General features: G+C 46.4%; 1 protein-coding gene across 6 annotated transcripts in view; it reads left to right on the forward strand.

Annotated features, from left to right (window-relative positions):
- Positions 1-19,603, forward strand: part of AFF1 (ALF transcription elongation factor 1) — a 105,465-nt gene that overhangs the window by 57,129 nt on the left and 28,733 nt on the right. For all 6 annotated transcript variants that reach the window (XM_080591682.1, XM_080591683.1, XM_080591680.1 and 3 more), the window contains 2 exons: positions 371-1,276; positions 19,018-19,062. In XM_080591682.1, the coding sequence (XP_080447808.1) occupies positions 371-1,276; positions 19,018-19,062 (951 nt within the window). The remainder of the gene's footprint in view (positions 1-370; positions 1,277-19,017; positions 19,063-19,603) is intronic.

Genomic DNA, 19,603 nt, shown 5'->3' on the forward strand with positions numbered 1-19,603 from the left:
ACAGTATGGCCTTTGGGGTGGGCAGGTTCATTCGGGGGCCTCCTGTAGTCTGGAAGTTTGTGGCAGAGTGCTCACACGTAGCTTGGCCACACATCTGTCTGCAGCTATGGTTGAAACGAAGTGGTCTGATGTTCGCAGACCTGCAGTTGGGCCTGCAGCATTTGTAACGAAGAACTCATGCTGCTAGGAGCGGTCTTATTCTCTTTGGAGAGACTGCCTGCAGAAACAAAATGAGCTTGCCTAACTGAAGTTGTGGTGATGCGTGGCGATTAAAATAAGATCCTGAAGGGTGTCTCTTCTTGAGCTGGATCTCTGGGGTTATTTTTTTCTGTGCTTTTTAAATTTCCCACTTTCTGATCTTCTGTTTCAGACTAATAAAGAGGATGAGTTGTCAAGCCGTATTCAGAACATGCTGGGCAATTACGAGGAGGTCAAGGAGCTTATCAGCGCCAGGTGCCATCAGAATCTCATAGGGATACCAAAAAGCATCGCTCCTCTGATCCCTCAAGGAAAGCCCGATCGCCCGTTCCTCCCTGAAAAGACCAGCCATACACCATCTTCATTCCACCATGCAAGCCGCCATCCACACATGGGACCTCCGGTTGTAGCTCCTCCCCCTCCAAGCCACTCCATTCACTACCAAAAGGCACAATCAAGAACAGAACCGGCTTCAGGTTTGCATGCCAAGAGTCACAGCTTGTCCAGCAGCCGGAGCCAAGGTCAAGAACACAGTCGTGGTGGGCAGGAAAGTCACACAGGTTCTCGCCACAAGAGAACCGAGAGGCGCGCTGTTGGTGAGGGTCGTGCTAATGAACTTCAGGCCTCCCTTCTGGAGCTTTCTCCATTGCTGTCATCTTTGTCTACTCCAGTGGCACCCCTGTCACCTCTACATTCCAGCCAGCATAATTCCAGGTCACAGAACAGCAGCAAAAGTCATGGGCCGACCTACACTCAAACAAAATCACCTCAGGACCTAGTGGCAGGCTCACAGGAGAATGAAAGTCGGGACAGCTCAGCCATTAACTTGGCTGGCACCACTCAGCCTTCCTCGCAGACCTTTCCCCCACCTTTGCCATCAAAAACCAGTGCAATGCAGCAGAAACCAACTGCCTATGTCAGGCCAATGGATGGCCAAGATCAGGCACCGGTAGAATCCCCGGAGCTCAAACCTCTCCCAGAGGAGTACCATACAGAACCGTATGAGAAAATCTCAGATTTGAAGGCGAATGCCAAAGCCAAGTTATCCAAGCTGAAAATCCCTTCTGAGCCCATTGAGGTGAGTGCAGTGGTCGGGGGGCTTGGCTGGCAGGGTACGTTGAGCTGTGGGAGAGCAGGTCACTGAAGACCAGTTGGCTGTTCTGTTGACTGCTGGCAGCGCTGACGGCTGTGCACATTACAATGTCTAGAAGGTGCATTTTGAGGTTGGCTTCAGCTGACCTGGGTGAGATACCTCTTTGAGTGGTGAAACTGCAGTGCTCATGGTGATTTTGATGAGGCTGCGACAGGTTTTGTGGTTAGAGAGGCTGTTTTCTATCTCTGTATCTCCGTGCTGGTGGGTAGAGGCCCCAAATACTGGCTGAATATTGGGACAGCTGATCGTCCAGTGATTTCTACGGTCACCCCATAGGCTCAAGTTTCTGGGGCGCTGTGGTAAGTGACTCTGAGCACCCCAGAATTCACCAAAGTCAGTCTGCAAGATCTCACCATAGTGCGTCAGGCAAGAATGTGATGAAGAAAAAACATGATGTAGATTTCTGCCAGAAGAATTTAGCCTAGCATCCTCAGGAAACATATCACCGTTCTGTCTTCTCCTTCTTCACATCCCTTTTGAGCATGTTTTGAAGGTTTAAGTAAATCTTAGCACAGAGGAGGAAGTCTCAGTGATAGGATCCCAGAAGTTCTGTAATATTTGGCATACAAGCAAAGGAGGTGCCCTCTTCCTTGTCCCAACCAGGAGAAAAATGAAAACAAGTCTGCTTTTTGCTCATTCTTACCAGCACAGAGCAGCCTGGCCTGCGCGTTTGAGCATACCTTTGTTCTAGCTCTTGTTCTTTCTCTCCCGAGGAGTGAGAGGAAGTGGGATGTCCCAACAGGCGTAGGATGGGAAGCTGCGGTTTTTGCAGAGGAAAGATGGCAGATCTGCTGCATGTAAATGTGCAGTTATTCCTGCGCATCCAAGAACAGCTCCTTCCTAGTACTTGTTATTTTCCTGAGAGCCAAACGCTTCTTCATCTGCGCCCCGTTTTAAAATTGGTCATGTTTATGGCTTGGAAGATCTGCAGTTAGATTTCAATCTTGAGATGTTGTTTCATCGTGTACTCTCCCCTTGCGGTCATTGTCATGAATTGCTGTTTTCCAGGCTGAGACATTGCAGTAGGTTGCAGCAAGGTTGGGCATGGAGTGTGTGATTCAGAAGAACGCTGCCACTCGTGCCAGCAAGGGAAAACATCTTCTGAGGATACAGATGTTTTGTGTAGCTTTCTCTGCAAGTTCAGTTGTTTAGAGATTATATGCACTGTGTGGTAGAGACTGGCACGCTTGAACAGGATTAGACTAGTCTGTTCTAGCTTTGGCTTCAGAGAAAAAGCCCAGAGCAGCTGTCAGAGTGGTTTGGACGGCTTTTCTGACAGCGTTAGAAGGCATCTCGCACCTATGTTTGGACCCTGCCGTGAAGTCACTGGGGTATGTTGTTTATGAGCCTATGGGGAGACTTTAAGGGAAGGAGTGGCTGGAATTAGTCGCTTCTTAACCAGGGGATGCTTCCCCTTTCCTTTGTAATTGTTTAGAGACAGCAAGATCCCTCGTTGTACTCCATCTGTTTGTGCCTACCCCAAGGTCACCTATCTGATTTGTCACATGTGGTGGCGGACAAGTCTTGGGGTTCTGAGACGCGCTGTAGGATCAAGTGGCTTGCAGCCCGCCCTGATGCAGCACTTTGAGAGTAGGAGCAATATTGTTGCATGTGTTTTGGGAAGCTTTACCATGCCTGTCCTTATGCTCATCCTGTGTGTTATAGCATGTAGGAACCCACAGTGCTGACCTCAAGGCATTTGGGTGAGGAGACCTGCAGAGATGCTTTTCAAGTTGTATTTTGCATTTGTAATAAAAAGGGATAGGACGGGTGCGGTCTGCTTTTCATGGAAAAGAGTGTTGTAGGATGTTTTCATCAGCTGCAAGTAGCTGTAGGCAATTTCTTGTGGAAAATGAGAGGAAGCTGGCAAAATGACATTGTCAAGAAGTTGTGAAAATAGTTTCATGCTGAGAGACAGTGTTTGCTTCCAAGTAGATTCAGCATTGCACATCATAACTCAAAAAGGAAAGAGCAGTGAGGTCTGGATTTCATTATTTGCTCGACCAGATATTTTGCTCCTGAGGGAGGAATAAAGCAACGCACGGGGTCTTAACTTCTTCACTACCCATTCTTCATTACCCATTACCCCAAAGATAAAGGGCATTTCTGGTTTTAAAACTGTCTTTGTAAAGCCTGAATTTTGTCTTGGTGTTGTCTTTTCCGTTGAGAAAGAGCGCGCGCTTGTCAGAAATGAGACTTCCCTGTTCTGTCCCAGCTCTGGTTCCATTACTGTTTTCATCTTATCTTTTTTCACATCCCCATGCTTTGTATTATCATGTGTGCGTATGTGTCTGTTTGAATCTGAGCTCAGATAGGGCACTGTTAGCCACGATGCTGTCTACTGAATGAAACTTCTCTGCTCACTTTCCATTAAGCACATGACTTTGGTTCTAAATGCCTATCCAAAATCCTACAGCTGCCAGAGCTGTGCAGTAGCAGTGTTGGTGTGGGAGTGCTGTTACATCTGTGGCAGAGTAAGAATATAGTAAAAAGGGAATCAAAGCTAATGTAGAAAATGATTCTGCACAAGCCAAAACCCTGATTTTATTTATATGGTTGGACAACTTAGAAGTTGATAGATGACCCCTTGAGTAAATGTGTTGAATAACCCTCCCATGGGGTAGGCTGTGACCTCTGTTGACCGTTTTCTGTGCAAGGACATTTGGAATAATGGCTATAAGAAGCTCTAGTAGAAAATCTGTGACTTCATTTTCTGCCTGTTTTGAGCTTTGTCATTATGGTATTTACTTATTTGTGGTTTTTTTTTGTATTTTTTTTTTTGTCATTAATGACACAGTATTTCAGTGTAAAGCCTGGAGAGTGAAGAGGGAAAAGGGTACTATGGCACAGCTGGACAAGTCCATGTGCTGGATGTGCAGTATGAGATAAGTGGCTTGGGGAGAGGGGTGGTCTGGCTGGCTTCCTGGGAACAGCAAGGCGTCTTATGGGCAGGTAGGATCTTGGGAAGGCAAATCAGGGGATCCTTCAACCACAGGTTGACCATTGTATGATTTTGGTGAAGTGTGGCAGCGAGTGGGTCTGGGCTAGCAGAAACGCTGCAGTTCTTCCCCCTCCCTCCCAGCAACTCAAAGCCTGGTTTTACACTTATTTATCCCCTTCAGCCCCAATTGTGCTGAACAGCCACATGCAAAGTACAGTTTTTCCCGTGATCTCCCGACATCATTTAGGAAAGCCATTTCTTCGACCACATGGTTTGAGGTTAGTTGAATTTTGAAGGCGTGTCACCTGCAGCTGTGAATTCATTATCGACAGCTTCTGCTCATGGCAACAGTGAGGAGTTAAACCTTCCAGTCTGAATAGACGAGCAGATTCGCTGTCAAGTGAATGAATCCACAGCAGATAACTGTGGTGACTCACTTTGCATTCATATACAGAAGCTGAACAGCCTTTCCCATCTCTTCCAAATAAAAAAACTTTGCTTTCATACTTTATCCCCTTCTCTTCAAGGCAGCTGTCCAAATTTATTGAGAAGACTTAAAAAAAAAAAAAAATAAAAAAAAAAACATGCGTGAAGCTTAAACATATGCGTTCTCTAAATGTGCCAAGTTTTACCTCTTCACAGCTCTTAAACAAATATGCTTTTAAAGCCAGTCTCTCTTTCCATCTCTTCAGGAGAGCTGCAGCACTACCAGAAACGCTCCTACTACCTCCATTTGCAAAGACGGAGATGCCTGGAAGGGAATTGGCTTGACAGCAGGGCCCAGAATCAGTGAGGCTGGTTTGAGAAAGAGTGTTTATAAATCCTAAAGCTTTATTAAGGGCACGTTGTCTAAAGAGATTTGGCTTTGTTTTCCTCGCAGTTTTATTAATGTTAGTAGGTAGCTGCTTTATCACATGCGATGAAGCGTCACGGGACCCACCTCTTTCACCTACAAACTGGGAAGTAAATTGGGAAGCAACTAGTTTAACAAACAAACAAACAATGTTTAAAATAAAAAACACATAAAGGTATATTAAGTCTTTCTGGTAGTACTTCATTATCCTTGAGGCACAGGATATACAAAAAGATCTCAGCTTTCACAGTGGGATTGCTGTCGTTGAGCCCTGTTCACCTCAGTACACATCTTTGAAGGGTCACCAGTTAAAATGTGATCATGGTATAGCATATAGGAGTGACTAAATACCTAGCGAGACATTTAGATGATGAATAAAAAGTCCATTTTAGGTTTTCAGTGACTTCTTTCCATGGCAACTAAACTCTTCCACTGACAGAAGTGGCCAGACAGTTGAGCCCTGTAAACTAGAAATAAATGTATTGTTTTAATCCTGGATTAAGGTGCTATTCTCTTCTTTTCACCAACCTTGTATTTACTTAACATTTATTAAATGGGGGGGAGATTGATTTCCTTTTTTGACTCTCCTTGTTTTTGTGTGTCTGTTTTTTGCTTCGCACCAGGAGAGAAGCCACAGGTTGTTAGTTTAGTTACGTGTCTCCCCTGCTGCCCTCTTCGTGGTCAGAAGTGTCATATGTGGCTTGAGATGGATTTCCTTGCTTCGCCAGGATTGTGTAAATTTGTCTTTTTGTTGGTGCATGACTGCAAAACAGGCAGATCAAACATTAATGACAGTTGTTACTGCTGTTTTTTTTAATGTTTACTGAAAGTCCTGGGAACAAAGAATGCTCTGGAAGAGCTGGAGGGTGAGGTTATGCGGGGCAAGGAGGCAGGTGTTTGGTTCAGAAGCCAAAAGGACGTCTTGTATTGTTACTGCAGCTGAACCAGACGCTGATGTTCAAAGCTCGTGTGTCAGACTGCAGAGGTCATAAATTAGCAGTGCTCGTTCATCTTCCTCTTACGCTTGGTGAAGGTGCACTCCGGTCACATTCAGCTCCCATTTCTCAGCTGCAAGGCTCTTCAGATTGGAGATCCTTGCTTGTTCGCTTGGATACAAGATCTGGCCTTGGCTCTTACGCAGAATACCAAATATCAGGGGAATTGCGCTCGCTTTCCCTCCAAAAAAAAAAAGGTTAAATATCCATAGTGCTGCATTCAGCTGTCAACAGTGGCGGGTGGTTTGTGCTCCTGCTGTTTGGAAGGCCAGCAAGGGGGTATCATGAGGAAAGGAGTGGGGGTGCTGCATTTGCCTGGAGTATGGTGAGAAGGGGAAGGAGGAGGGGATGCCTTCAGAAACACTCGGTGTTTCTTAGAGTGGCTCAGTCCTTACCAGCTTCTCCCAGCAGGTATGGGTGGACCGTGCCTGGCATAAGGCAAAGAGCTGGCTTCTCTCCAGAGTGTCTCAGAGCACCAGGTTTGTCCAAATTCAGTTGCTAAATCCATTGCTTCACAAAGCAACAAGAGACTGAGTCGTGAGCTGCCTTGCATCTTTCCAGGTGACTCAGAATTCAGTGCCTCGTCCGGGCTGTGACAAACTTGTGCTTAAGCGAGCTACCACAGTGTATTCATCGCCACCATGTTGGGGGGGTTGAGGTTTGCCAGTCTGTTGATCTGCCTGTGAAGGGCTTGTGGTCAGCCATCCTGGCTGGAATCAGCTGTGACTCCAACATAGCATGTAGACCTTTGCCTTGCATAAAAGAGAGGAAAAAAAGGAGGAAAAAGTAAAAACAACTGGAAACCCATGGTCCTCTGTGGTTTGCCAAGTCAGGAGCCAAGCTGAACTTAGGAAGAACTTGAGAGCATTTCCGTTTTTAATTACCATTGTTGTGCAGCACAAAATTAGTGCTTGTTAAATGCTGTGTATCTGAATAGGTGCTTTTTTTCTGTGATAACCCGTTTTAAGTCAACGGCTGTGCATTAAGCAGTAAAATGCATATCCTGCAATTGTGGTTAAGAGAAATTCTCCAAACCTTCATCTGTACCATGTGTACTAATGCACGCAGCTTTTCAGAAAGCGAGTACATGAGTAAGGAAACATTCGGATGTAGTGCCGAGAAGGTGGTATCAAAAGGGAATTGAGAAGTCTTTCCTCAAAGCACGCTACTAACACGCTTTGGTAAGCAGAGCAAGAGCTGCTACTGTGATTGTGACTGCCCGATGTTCTGAGTAATAAAAAATAATTATTTTTTTTTAAAAAAAAAAAGGTGATGCACAAAGCCTGAGGAGGGCTGACAGCGGATGGCAGCCAAGCCTTCCAACCAGGTAACTTGCAAGCCAGCGCTGGTGGCAGGCGGTGTGCGTGCCGATGGGCTGCAAACCGAAGGCAGCCACCAGCAGCTGGCTTCCCAAGCAGGGCAGAGATCTGCCTCGGAGGAGGAGTGACGGTGCTGGCCTCAGCTGTTGGTCTGCCTGGCGCCCAGCCTCCATCATCCTGCAGTTTTGTAAGGCCTCTGATGGCGGGGGGTACAAAAAGTGTTGATTCATTCTAAATGCGCTTCTTGGAAGAAAAAAAAAATCCCACTGCGTAGACCATCCGTGGTGCGCTCTGTGTTAGGCAGCCACTGGCAGATGATTTTCTTGCTCTTTCAGCCTGGGGTGGTAAGCTTGTTAAAATGAAAAGCTGAGAGCTGGCTTGTTTCTGACCTAAAAGATGTTTAAATGTGAGCTATGGCCAAGGTGTCTTTAATTTGTGATTTATTTAATAATTCTTTCGGGGTTGGAGAAAGATTTTTTTCTGTCTTGGACACGGCTGATTTCATCCATCCTCTGCAACCCAGGCTGCTGTGGTTGGGGCATATTTCAGAAACCCTTAGGGAAAACTTCACGCTTCAGTGGATCCTTGCAGTGGCAGCATGTTACTCTCTGCTAAAGCAAGATGGAAGAGGCAAAAAAAGGATGAGCAGCTGGTTGGGTATGTCAGACTGCCTTCTGCTCTCTTCCTTCTCTCCCCCGTGCCTCACCAAGCTTGCACTGGGTTTCTTCACTGTCTTCACTGTTTTCTGCCCTACCCACTTTCTTCCCAATGCATGCCAGGGAGGTGCAAGGGGTGCATTTGTGGCACAGGTTTTTCAGTCTCATCCAGTCACCGCTAGCGTCACGAGGGGTGAGCATCAACCCTTGAACAAGGAGCCTTTCACCTGGGTCTTCCCCGTGGCCCTCTGAGGCTCTCGGAGATGAAAGCGGGTGGATCCCTTTCTGATCTTGCACTGCTTTTGTTGTTTTTATCCCCTCCTGTGGTTGAGCTCCCCAGCTCTGTTGCAGGTCCATCCACAGGCATGGATCCTGCCCTGCGCTCCTCGGGCAGCTTCAGGAGAGGCGAGCAGAGGGACAGAGAGCGTCTGGGCACAGGGTCAGGGCTGCACACAGCTTTTGTGCCTCTGAGTACCCAAACAACTCCTGGATTCCCTTGTTTTCTCTCTCCTGATGCATGTGCACGTCCTTAGGAGGAATTGAGCCCGATCCCAGTGGACAGGGATCCACATGGTGTGGTGTTCTGTTTTTTTGTTTTGTTTTTAAACCAAGCCAAAGCATGCAGAAGTAATTATATAAACAGCAAAAGCTACTTGTTGTATTTGATTTAATAGGTGAGTCCCACCGGATGCAAAAGACATTTTTTCCCTTGTGTGCCTCTTCTTTGGAAGAAGCAGCACGTTTTATCCAGGCTGGAAATAAACCAGCAAAACGGCGCCCAAGCAGCTGTAGCAGCTCACGCGAAACCTCTTCGGCCAACCTGCCTGTAGATTTTAAAACTCTCCGCACCATTTCTTGCGCGAGTGGAAAGTGCCGAAGGGACAGATGTTGCCAATTTGAACCGTACAGGGGGAAGGCGAGTATTGCTAAGCAACCGTGTGCTTGAGAGAGCGTTTTTCGGAGAGGAGCCAAGGGAGTTATGCCTGGGAGCGCTCGCGGCTTCTTGTGGCTCGGCGCGAGGGAAGAGAAGAAAAGTTCTTTCCTGCCAGGGCCGCCACCAGCACAAAAGGCACCGTAACCTGTTGGCACCGATTAGGGCCAGCAAGGGGATGCACGAAGACAGGACATCTCCCTTGCCATGCAGGAAGGCCCTACGAGATGTTCACAGAGGTAAGCGCACCACGCGCCGCCCGGCGCTGGCCACAGGGACCTCGGGGCGGGCTGGCGGCAGTGGGGCTGGCAGCAGCTTCTGGAGCCCCCAGAGGAAGGGCAGAGGGGCTCTTAGCCGTGACCAGCTGTAAAACCTTGCGTGTGGCTCTTCCTCTGCCTGGCCAAGTGGTACTGGGAAGGCAGGCAGCAGGGGCTGCGCTCCTCCTGGCCGTCTCCCGGCTCCACCGGTGTGTTGGTTTGGAAGGAACATTCAGAAAGCAGTGCTGTTCTCGCCCTGACGTCATGCTCAGCACAGTCCGTTGCTGTCGGTTGTGCCTCTCTTTTTTGCCTCTGTGGGGGGTTCTGCTGCACTTCAAAGTTTCAGGTCTCATGGTTCATTTTGACTGATGTCTAATGATGTCGCTGCCTGAATCATCTTTAGTATTTCCTTCCCTCCTTCCCAAGCTTTAGCTGCTAGTTTTCATCATCTTAATGATGATACTTGGACAATTAAGTTGTATCTTATTGTTTTTAGCAGCAGAATATTTTAACTCCCAGTTGGAAAAGGTGATGTTCCTGCCTTTTCCATCTTCTGCTTTTCAGCATACTAATTTCACTTTCTATACCGCATTAGCAGGTTTCCATTTTTCCTGTGCATTTGGTCAGACATTTATGAATATCATCAGACATCAGCGTGCTCTTTTTGTCTGCGGCCAAGTGTTGCAGATACTGCCCGATGAGATGATGTCCGTCCCGCTCCGAGCAAAAGGTCCGGCTGGGTTTCCCAACCAGGCTCTGCCCTCAGCCCGGCCGCCTTTGCACGTCCCCAGCCACACAGAAGACAGGCTGCAGCCGCCTTGTGCTTCAGACCCGAGAAGGGCTTGATGCTGCAAAGGAGGCGTCTCCTGCCCCACGGCCAGCTTGGCTTAGCAGAAGGCATTGCCACTTTTTGTGAGGCTTGCTTCTCCAGGCTCCTGTATTTATTAATCCCTTGGCCTTTCTGCCAGTTCCTAACATGGAGCTCTTCTTGAATCACGGGAGGGAAGAGCCAGCCTGATGTTTGCCTTGGCCGCTAAGGAAAAGGAGACCAATAGCTCTGGGTGCAGGGACTGATTGTTAACCTGTTGGTCAGCTGCAGAATTAGCAAATGGTGAAACTTCAGCTAAGCGTCCACTCGCAGCACTTGCAGATATTTGGGTCTGGGTGTCTGGTCCAGATGCGCACTTCGCTCTCATAAATGCTGAGTAGCTCAGATATTGCCACAGCCAGAAATATGTTCTTGACTTGCTTGTTAAGCTTCGTTAAGTCAGAAGAGAAATATGGTCAGCATTCAGTTTTTCTAAAACTCTGGTGGGTATTTCACGTTTTCAGAGGATTATTCTTTCTCTTTGGCTGCTTAAATTTAGAATGAATAAGGACAACATGGCAATGCTGTTCCCTCACCTTGAGAGACGTTTAGAGAACTGGGTGTCTATATCAGCAGGGTTTCTACAAGAGAGCTTCCCTCTTGAATGAGAACCTAAACTCAAATATTTGTTTTAATGCATATTGACTTCGATAAACAAACAAACAAAAAAAAAGGAGCAATTCCTGATTTTTAAGGCTGATGGCTGTATATATTTACAAGTATTTTCTGTGTCCCTAACATGAAAACACTGGCTTGGTGGCTGCACATTTTAAGAGTCTATTGTAAAATAAACAATGTGTGGAATGATGCCGTATTAGCACTGTAGCATATATTTCTTTCAAAGCGTATAGTTCAAGATGCTCGCTACTTGAAGAGCATTTTTTTCCCTTGCGTAATAACCCCAGATTTTTATGATGTGCCTTCAGCACATTGCATTTTGAATGGCAGTGGTTTATGAAGAATGCTATGGGGTTTGGAAAACGGGGCAAACTGACTTAGCAGGAGACAAAGTTGAGTCAAATTTGAAGACTTCCAGCCTTCACCTCCTTTTAAAAGGCATCTTTTGGTTTCTTTTGCTAGCCTGTCCGCTCCTTGCAGTTCAGACTACACTGTAATTCAGACTGGGTTGGATGCCATCTGTTTGTTCAAGGTGGAAGGGTGTGTATTTGCAGCTTGAATGTTTTCACTTGAAGGAAGCACTGTGCTAAAGGTTCTCCTGTAGCTTGTCAGTCCTCAGCTGTGCTCCATTGGCTGGACATGCGGAAGGAATATATTCTGTGCCATGTGATATGTCTGTCTATTCAAGAGGAATATGTTCCAGGGCTACAAGTAAGTCTCATTGTTTGCTGTCCACTAAAGTTGCTTCAGGGAAAGATGCAAAAAACTTTCCCTTAGGCAGAATTTGGCTGGTGTCTTGGTGATCCATGCTGCAGCCATCTCCCCTTGGTTGGGTTTTTATTACAAGGCAGTCAGAGTGTTTCAAATACACAGAGAAGCTGCTTCTCCCCTCTAGAGTAGATGGGAGGGGACAGGAGCAAACAGCTGCCTTTCTACTGTCTTCTCAGCTTCGGTTTCTGGCCTCGCCAAGCTGCCGACGCAGAGCGCACCCAGCAGCTTCCTGTCCTGCCTGGAAAGTATTTCTGGACGTGGGGAGGACACCCCCGTACCTCCTGGGCAAGCACGCTGCTGAGTGCACAAAGCTGTGTGCAGAGGAGGGGATGGAGGTGCCGGTGTGTGCGCTCTGTTGTGTCATAGGACAGGCTTCGAGCCTTCTGTTGCAAGGCTGGGGAGCTTTCTGGGACATGTGTCTAATATTCATCTCAGGGAGACGACCTTTCATCTGAGCGTATGTGACTTCAAATAATGTTACCGACAATAAGACGCTCTTCTCTCTCGACTCCAAAACATACAATCTAGAAATGCTCTGTTTGCATTCAGGTCAGTTGTAAAACAATGGCGAAAGTTGCCTTGACAAGCAAAAGGATATCCTGCTATTTATTTCCCACAGGTTAAGTTCCTTGGTTTGGAAGCACTTGAAAATATTTCTTAATTTTTTTCCTGAGTTTTAAAAATAGCACCTAGGCTGTTTCTCAGTGAAGAGTTCTGCTCATATAAGGAGAGAGGTGAAACTTGTCTTCTCTAAAGGCTCACATTTGCTTCCTTTTCCCCTGGGAAGGCAACGCCGGATGCGCTGACAAGCACCCGCTTCTCTGCTGACGTAGCAGCACCAGCATTGATGCTGAGCCCTGGTGCTCCCCGACGGGTTGCTGCATGGTTCTGGGAGCTGCAAACCCACAAATGAGCCCAAGGTCTTGGTTCAGAAAAGGGAAGGAGTGCTTTTCCGGGCTGGGGCCTCCACATCCACCGCTTGTATGCTCAGCTGGGGGCATCAGGTGGCACTGCTGCCAGGAGAACTCTTGCTCTCCTCCTTTTCCAAGGGGAAAATGAGGTTGGAAAGGGAAAAGCTTGTGAGAGATGGCAGTCAGTAATGATATGAGTTGCTCTGAGTACTGCGGCATACCTCTCGCTGCTAAAACCTCCTGTTTCCTTGATGGTTTTAACAAATATCATTACTGCTGTCATGCCTTTGTTGAACTCAAGTGAAGATCAGAATTTGCTGTCAAATGCTGTCTCAAGCCGACATTGCCTCCGACTTGGGAGTGCATCGTGCTAGCTGTAACACGGCAGCGTGCACGGCGTTACTGTCACCGTGCAAGGGAAAGCAGTCCAGCGCCGACAGTCTCGTTGACATCAGAAGTCAGCCTGCTCACAGCTGCAGTTCCTGAGGGCCTTGGAAGGGACTTCCTTGTGCCAATACCTGGGGGGTTGTGAGGTGGGCACCGAGTGTCGGCAACACAAACAGCAGTGGGCAGGAATGGGCAGGGGGAGAGAGGAGGTCTGGGAAGCATGTGTAGGTTCTCAGAAGTGTGAATATTTTGAATATTTTTTTAAACAGAAGAACAGACAATATTTTTTTTGAACAGAACAAGAAGTTGTTATGTTCACTTTTGGTCTTATCGAATAGAATTTATTTACAAAGAGCTGTTTGCTTTTAAGAGCATAATTCCTGCTGACTTTAACCAAAACATGGACTCTTAAACAGTTATATCATGTTAGCAAGTAAAGCTGGAGCTACTGAGAAATTCAAAACCTTGGGAATACGTAGCCCATCATTTGAATTTATGAACTCCTTACTCAGTTACGACACTGTGATTTCGCTATAACCTTGTTGTAATTGATAGGTCACTTGGGCATGTGTATGTCTTAACCATGATAGCACATTCTTGCTGATGATCATGTATTAAATTTTGCAGACATGTTGATGCACCATAATGCCTGATTTCACGTTTCTTTGCTTTAGAAAATGTTGACTCCCACCACCTTTCAGCCAGCCTGTGCTGCTCTCCCCTCCTCCCCCACACCAAAATCACCAAAGCCATGATTTCTCCTCCTGCTCCGCTCCCTTCCTGTGGGTAGTTTGTATTACCAGAAATTCACACGTAACTGTGGTTATGCCAACAGAGCACGTGTGCAGATTTGCCTCATTTATTCATCTGACAAATACCGTCAACAACAAACTGCCTCTGGTACAAGTTCTGGTTTGTTCTGCTTGCTCAGCTTTATCTCCATCACCTGTGGCGAGCAACATTTTTGTGGAGTCAGGCTACTCAAAATAGTGTAACAAGTATATCTAATGGCATAAATTGCAGCAAGGGGGGATTGGAAGGGAAAAATACTCAAAGTCATGACTTGCAGCTCTTACAGAAGTGGTTTTCATACCATCAACACTTACGCTGAAAGACACCTTGTTTTCCTTCTGGAGACGTCAGGGGGACACTAATTAACTAATGAAATCATCGGCCTTGGCTGGAGTTCTGGTCTGCATGGCTGTATGCAGGCTCTGCTGCAGCACTTACTTTTGATGTTTTGTTTATTTGGGTTTCAGCTGTAGTATTATTAGGGCAGGGCTAATAGGGCTGCAGGAGTTCGTTCCAGCAGCTCACGATTTTGGAAGGTCCTTTATTAAAATGTATCTGCACAAAGCACTGTGCTCCTTCAGACAAAGGCATATGAACCAGAGACTTTTTCCTTGTCAAGAAGGAGCTTTTTATAAAATTAGTTTTCTATTTCAGTTTCCTCTCCATTTCTTCCTTTTGTCCCTCTGTCTTCTACCTTCTTGTACCGTTTTTGTTGCGGTTGTCCTGTTTTTGCTGAAATCAAGCAAGCTTTCTTCCGTCCTTAAAAACGATGAGTCCCATGGTAATTCTTCACCTGCTGTGAAAATTAATCCTGGTCCTGGGCAACCTGCAGAGAAAACTGACTTTTCTTCTTGTGGCTTTGCCTGCCTCTGACAGCACTTCCCCGAATTTCCTAGAGCATTCAAGCTGCTGTTACAGGGACCCTGCTGTCAGGTGCTATCTGTGTGTTAATTTACAGTGGTAATGAAACCCAGGGCAATATGCCCATAACAAAATGGTGTTTAAAACCTGTGGCTGTCATGTTTGGAGCCAGTCATTAAGGATGTATTTAACTGGGTCAAATTCGAGGCTTTAAACAAATCGTATCAACAAAGATTTCCAATTAGATAATACAAGCTCCTGCTTAACTCTAAGTTAATGAAATAAATGTGTTTGGACTTAGTAGAGAAATCGCATTAAGGAAAACCTAAATTTACACAAGTATTCCCACCCTGAAGTCAGGGAAGGGGTGGTTGCATTCTTAAACTACCGCTTGTTTTTAAGTCTGTCTGCACAGTCTGATTTGTTACTGACTTACCAGAGCTCACAGGAAAGAGCATAAAGACTTAATCATCTCAGCAAGTTTTAGGTCAAATTCCATATTTTTCCTTTTCAAATTTCCAATACTTTTTTAAGGACTTGGAGAAAAACAAAACAAACAAAAAAAAAGAAAACCAACCAACCAACCCAAACCTTACAGTCTGTGAACTTGAAAGAAATCAGAGGAAAATCTACCTTCCTGCACCGCTTTTCTTTGGTGCAGCTTTGTTGCTTTTATTAGCTCTTCATCAGCGCCACAGGTTCCCATGTGCAGTCAGTTCTCCTGTGGTTTGCAGGGGTCTCTTTTTTTCTTTCTCTTCTTTTTTTTTTTTTTTTTTTACTGCAGCAGTTGTGCTAGCAGTGCTTTTCCTTCATGTTCCCTTGCAAAACCACGCAGGGTTACAAGTGCAGGTGATGTATACGCAGCTCAAGATGTTTCACATGTCTGCGTGCTGGCTTTCGGGCTGGCCACCTGCCCTTTGAATCGATTCCTCCTGCTGCTCCCGAACCCCCGTGGCACCCCAGATGTTGCTGGGTGGCTCCTCATAGGTCCTCAGCGCGGCAGCGAGGTTGGCTCTTGACTTCGAGGTCAGGCTGCTCCTGGCAGCTGGGAAAGCCGGCGTGGCAGCCGACTGTCGTGGTTGGGGCTCACCTGCATGGGCAAGGCCAGTTCCACCAAGTGCCCGGTGCTGCCCGATCTGAATCTGTGGTGGAGTATCAGAGGGGCAGGTGCTGACAGAACGTGCAGGGGGGAAACAAGTGTGGTTTTACGCCTCAGAGAGCTCTTGAGGGCAGTGAGTTTCATAAGCGTGTCCTGCACTTCAGAACTAAGGCATCGCTTTCTTTTGTTTCCCGTCTGCCGAGCTGCAAACAATTAAAGAAATCTGATCCATGTTTGAGAACTGAGGCAAAAACAATGCTTTGGACTGGGTTAGTGCATGCAAGAGAAGAAAATGCAGTGTCGTGGCACCTATTTGCATGCTTTCTAGGGAACAGGAAATGAGCTGGTAGCAAAGCATACATTGCAGGGGAGGATATCTTTTCAGAAAGCTGAAATAGCCAGTTCATCTTTTTTTTTTTTTTTAAATGGTTACTTTCAAGTTATGCAGTATGAGATGCAACGTAAGAGGCACTCCAGGTTTGAAAAACACCAAGACCTGTGACACTTCTTCCACTGGACCTCCCAGGAGTTTTAGCACTGCAGGAGCAGGGTGAAGCTGGGAACTTTGTGCTTCCAGAGGAGATTTTGACCTCAGGTAGTCAGCTCTGGATTCCACAGTTTTACCTAACACTGAAATTGTGTAAAATGAAGACTTTGTTCCCTACAGGTGAGCTGAGTGTTAGCACGAGCTGTCCTTCCCCCTTGCTTGTACCCCTTCTTGTATTCATCTGGTGCTGTGGCAAGGTGGTTCAAGGAGCTGAATCACCAGAAAGAGAGAGCCACCAGCGAAAGAAAAAGCAGAAGAGCTAATGGTTGTCTGCCAGGTTGACATAGAAAATGTTTGCTGTACAGGCCACATTTAATTGCTGGATGAGGCTGTGCGAGAGGAATCACAAAGTAAAAAAAAGCTTGCAGGCATGATAACCTTGTTAGCATTGTTGTCTAATTAATCTCATTTTCATTTCTATTCGCCCCCTGTTTCTTGCGTATCGTAACAGTAGTTATTCATGATAGGAAAATGATGTCGAATTCAGGAGATACTCTGTGAAGGGGTGTTTAAGAACCTATCTGTACAATAAAGCCTTAGGTGACAGAGTTGAGAAAAGTTGTCTTTTGGCATATGAAGAAAGGGCTTCCCGTGCGTCAGACGCTACGGGGCATCGGTAAGTGCCTGAAAGCAAGAGGTCTGCTGAACAAATGTGCTCCGTCTGCAGCAAAACAGAAACATCTTTCAACAACATGTTCTACGGCCACCCATGATGACCGCATGCTGACAGCGGTGCCTGTTCTGCAGTAAGAGATACTCATCACGTGTGTGTTCGCACAGTCTTCGTAGCTGTTCTGCTACATGCTTTACAAGCAGATTAATAGGTGTTACTGCTTCAGCTTTCCCTGAAAGCAGCCGTGTTGCCACATCCTCTAAAAATCATGGATGGAGCAAGCTGAGTTTGAGATCCTCACTGCTGTCTTTGCCTGATAGATGCATTTCAGCCTGTTTTGTGATACGGAGCACTTACGCACCCTTGGAGGACAATCTGCTCGGTGTCTGATGTTCCTCACAGTCGTGTGAGAACATCTGCACAAATTTCTGCTTGCACTTGTTTTGAGCAACAAGGTAATGCAAGCTCAAATTTTGGCAGGCTTTGTCAGTATGCTGTAAAATGTTTCTGTATTCGTAATCAAGGTTAGTAGAAGATTGTTTAAAAACATGCATCGTCTCTATAGTTGGATGGCTTGTCTTGGAAGCTGTGTGCGTGCAGCTAATGAATAACTATAGAGTGGAAAGGGGGAGATTTTAACTGCACAGAAGTGCAGGGGTTTCTTTTTTTCTTTTTCTTTTTCTTTTTCTTTTTCTTTTTCTTTTTTTTTTTTTTTTTTACTGCAGCAGTTGTGCTAGCAATGCTTTTCCTTCATGTTCCCTTGCAAAACCACGCAGGGTTACAAGTGCAGGTGATGTATACGCAGCTCAGGATGTTTCACATGTCTGCGTGCTGGCTTTCGGGCTGGCCACCTGCCCTTTGAATCGATTCCTCCTGCTGCTCCCGAACCCCCGTGGCACCCCAGATGTTGCTGGGTGGCTCCTCATAGGTCCTCAGCGCGGCAGCGAGGTTGGCTCTTGACTTCGAGATCAGGCTGCCTGTGCTCTGATAAAGTGAAAGGATCATCAAGGCCTCAGGAGCTTTCTGAAGCCACCTCCTAGCTGAATCCTGCTTTTCTGTACAACCAGATGCAATTTCCTGTGCCTGCTGTTCACAACTCATGAAATTAAGCAGTGAATTAGGTGGCTATGCTACCAGGTTAAGCTTGCTAGCAAAAGAAAAAAAGCAGAAGGGAAGGATCCCTTTTCAGCACCATGAGTTATGAAGCATTTTGAACTCTGCCACGTGGTACAAGTTTGCTGCCGTGCCCTGTTTCCACTGATCTTGGGTGAGTAAGTGGCAGCCCTGCGTGCATGATTTTCTGAAGAGCAGTCAAATCCTTGGCAGATGAGTACTGTTCCACGAGGGCTTTGTGTAGACACAGGCAAATGAGGATGCAGGGCAAAAGGGTTCCTCACCTGCTGTTTCCTCTGTGGTGTAGCATATGGAAAACAGTTGAGTGTCCTTCCTGTGTGAGCACTGAGGACACTTTTGGTCTTTACTGTGAAGCCCTTTCTTGCTTTACCTCTGCTGGGGGAGATCCCTTTGGCCACACAGGGGAGCTCGCTGCCCTCTGCTTCCCAGTAGGGAGCATCCCCTGGAGCAGGAGGTGTTGGCTGCGCTTCTGTCAGCCCCTGCATTGCTTTTGCTTGGGACTCGTGGCAGGCTTTGCCAAAAGCCAGCACATTGCTCCAACTTGGTGGTAGAGCCAACGTTTTGCTCTGAGATGTGCGCGTCACGATTGCACTGTTTTTTAAATGTCAGTATCTTAATGGTAATTGATATTCACATGAGTCTGAGAGCTGGAATTCAAGCTCTTGGTGCACGATAACCTCCACTTTAAAAACCACCTCTATTTTGCCTTCTCTAAGCTTAGGGCTTTAGTTTCTTTTTTGGCTGAGTGCACGTGGCTGCGTAGAAGTAAGAAGGCAAGTCACAAAGTGAGGAGAATCCCAGCACTGTTTAATAAGCTCTGTTTCTCTTTACGTGATTTCTTCAGGAGAAGCTGTTTGAAGACACTTTCCTACTTTTTCAAATTTCTTAGAATATAGCTTCTGCTAAATACTTGAAAACAACAAGCTTTGTAGAGGCATGTTATTATCTGCCCTTCTGATGGCCTTTTACTTCTTGCTAGCATTTTTTTAATTAATGAGTTTCCATGAAGCTTATAGAACTAGGGGTGAGCAAATGTTTGCTGAGTTTATCTGCCCAGTGTCAGTTGGTAAAACTGAAACAAACTCACACTTCTTCCTCTTCTTTTTGTTGTAGCAAACCTTCCCCAGTGATGTCCAGTGCGTTGAAGAAATTCTGAAGGTGGGTGCTGTTAAATACCACATCTTGTGTTTCCTTATATTTTGCTTGCATTAAAATAACATGCAGGGGGGAAATACTGCTCTGCTTCTTTTTTATCAACTGGTGTTGCAATCACCAGAAGCATGTCTTTGGGTATGCTGCAGAGAAGTAAGGTGACAGCTTCAGATACAGCTGGAGTTGTCACACCCATCAGTGCATACACACAACGCAGCCTTGTGCAATCCAAGAGGAAGATGGGCACATCACCTGAACCAGCCAGAGCTACTCCTCGGCCAGGCCAGGGGGCTGCTGTTAGATATTTCTGAGACACTGATGCAACCAAAAGGAAACACACATGCCTGAAGAGATGTAGAGCAGTATATTGAGGGGTTTGCTGTCTATTGCAAGATTGCACAGCTAGAGAGTGTAGAGAGCAGCGAGCTGAGGAGTGGAAGGGGAGAAACAAGAAGATAAGGGTGATAATTACATGACCGGATGGTTACACAGGTTACTTGAAGGCTGTTTCCAGTTCTTGCACAAAATCCTCCTAGATTTATCCAAT

The sequence above is a fragment of the Anser brachyrhynchus genome, assembly GCF_964034855.1.
Source record: "Anser brachyrhynchus genome assembly, chromosome: 4".
NCBI classification, from domain to species: domain Eukaryota; kingdom Metazoa; phylum Chordata; class Aves; order Anseriformes; family Anatidae; genus Anser; species Anser brachyrhynchus.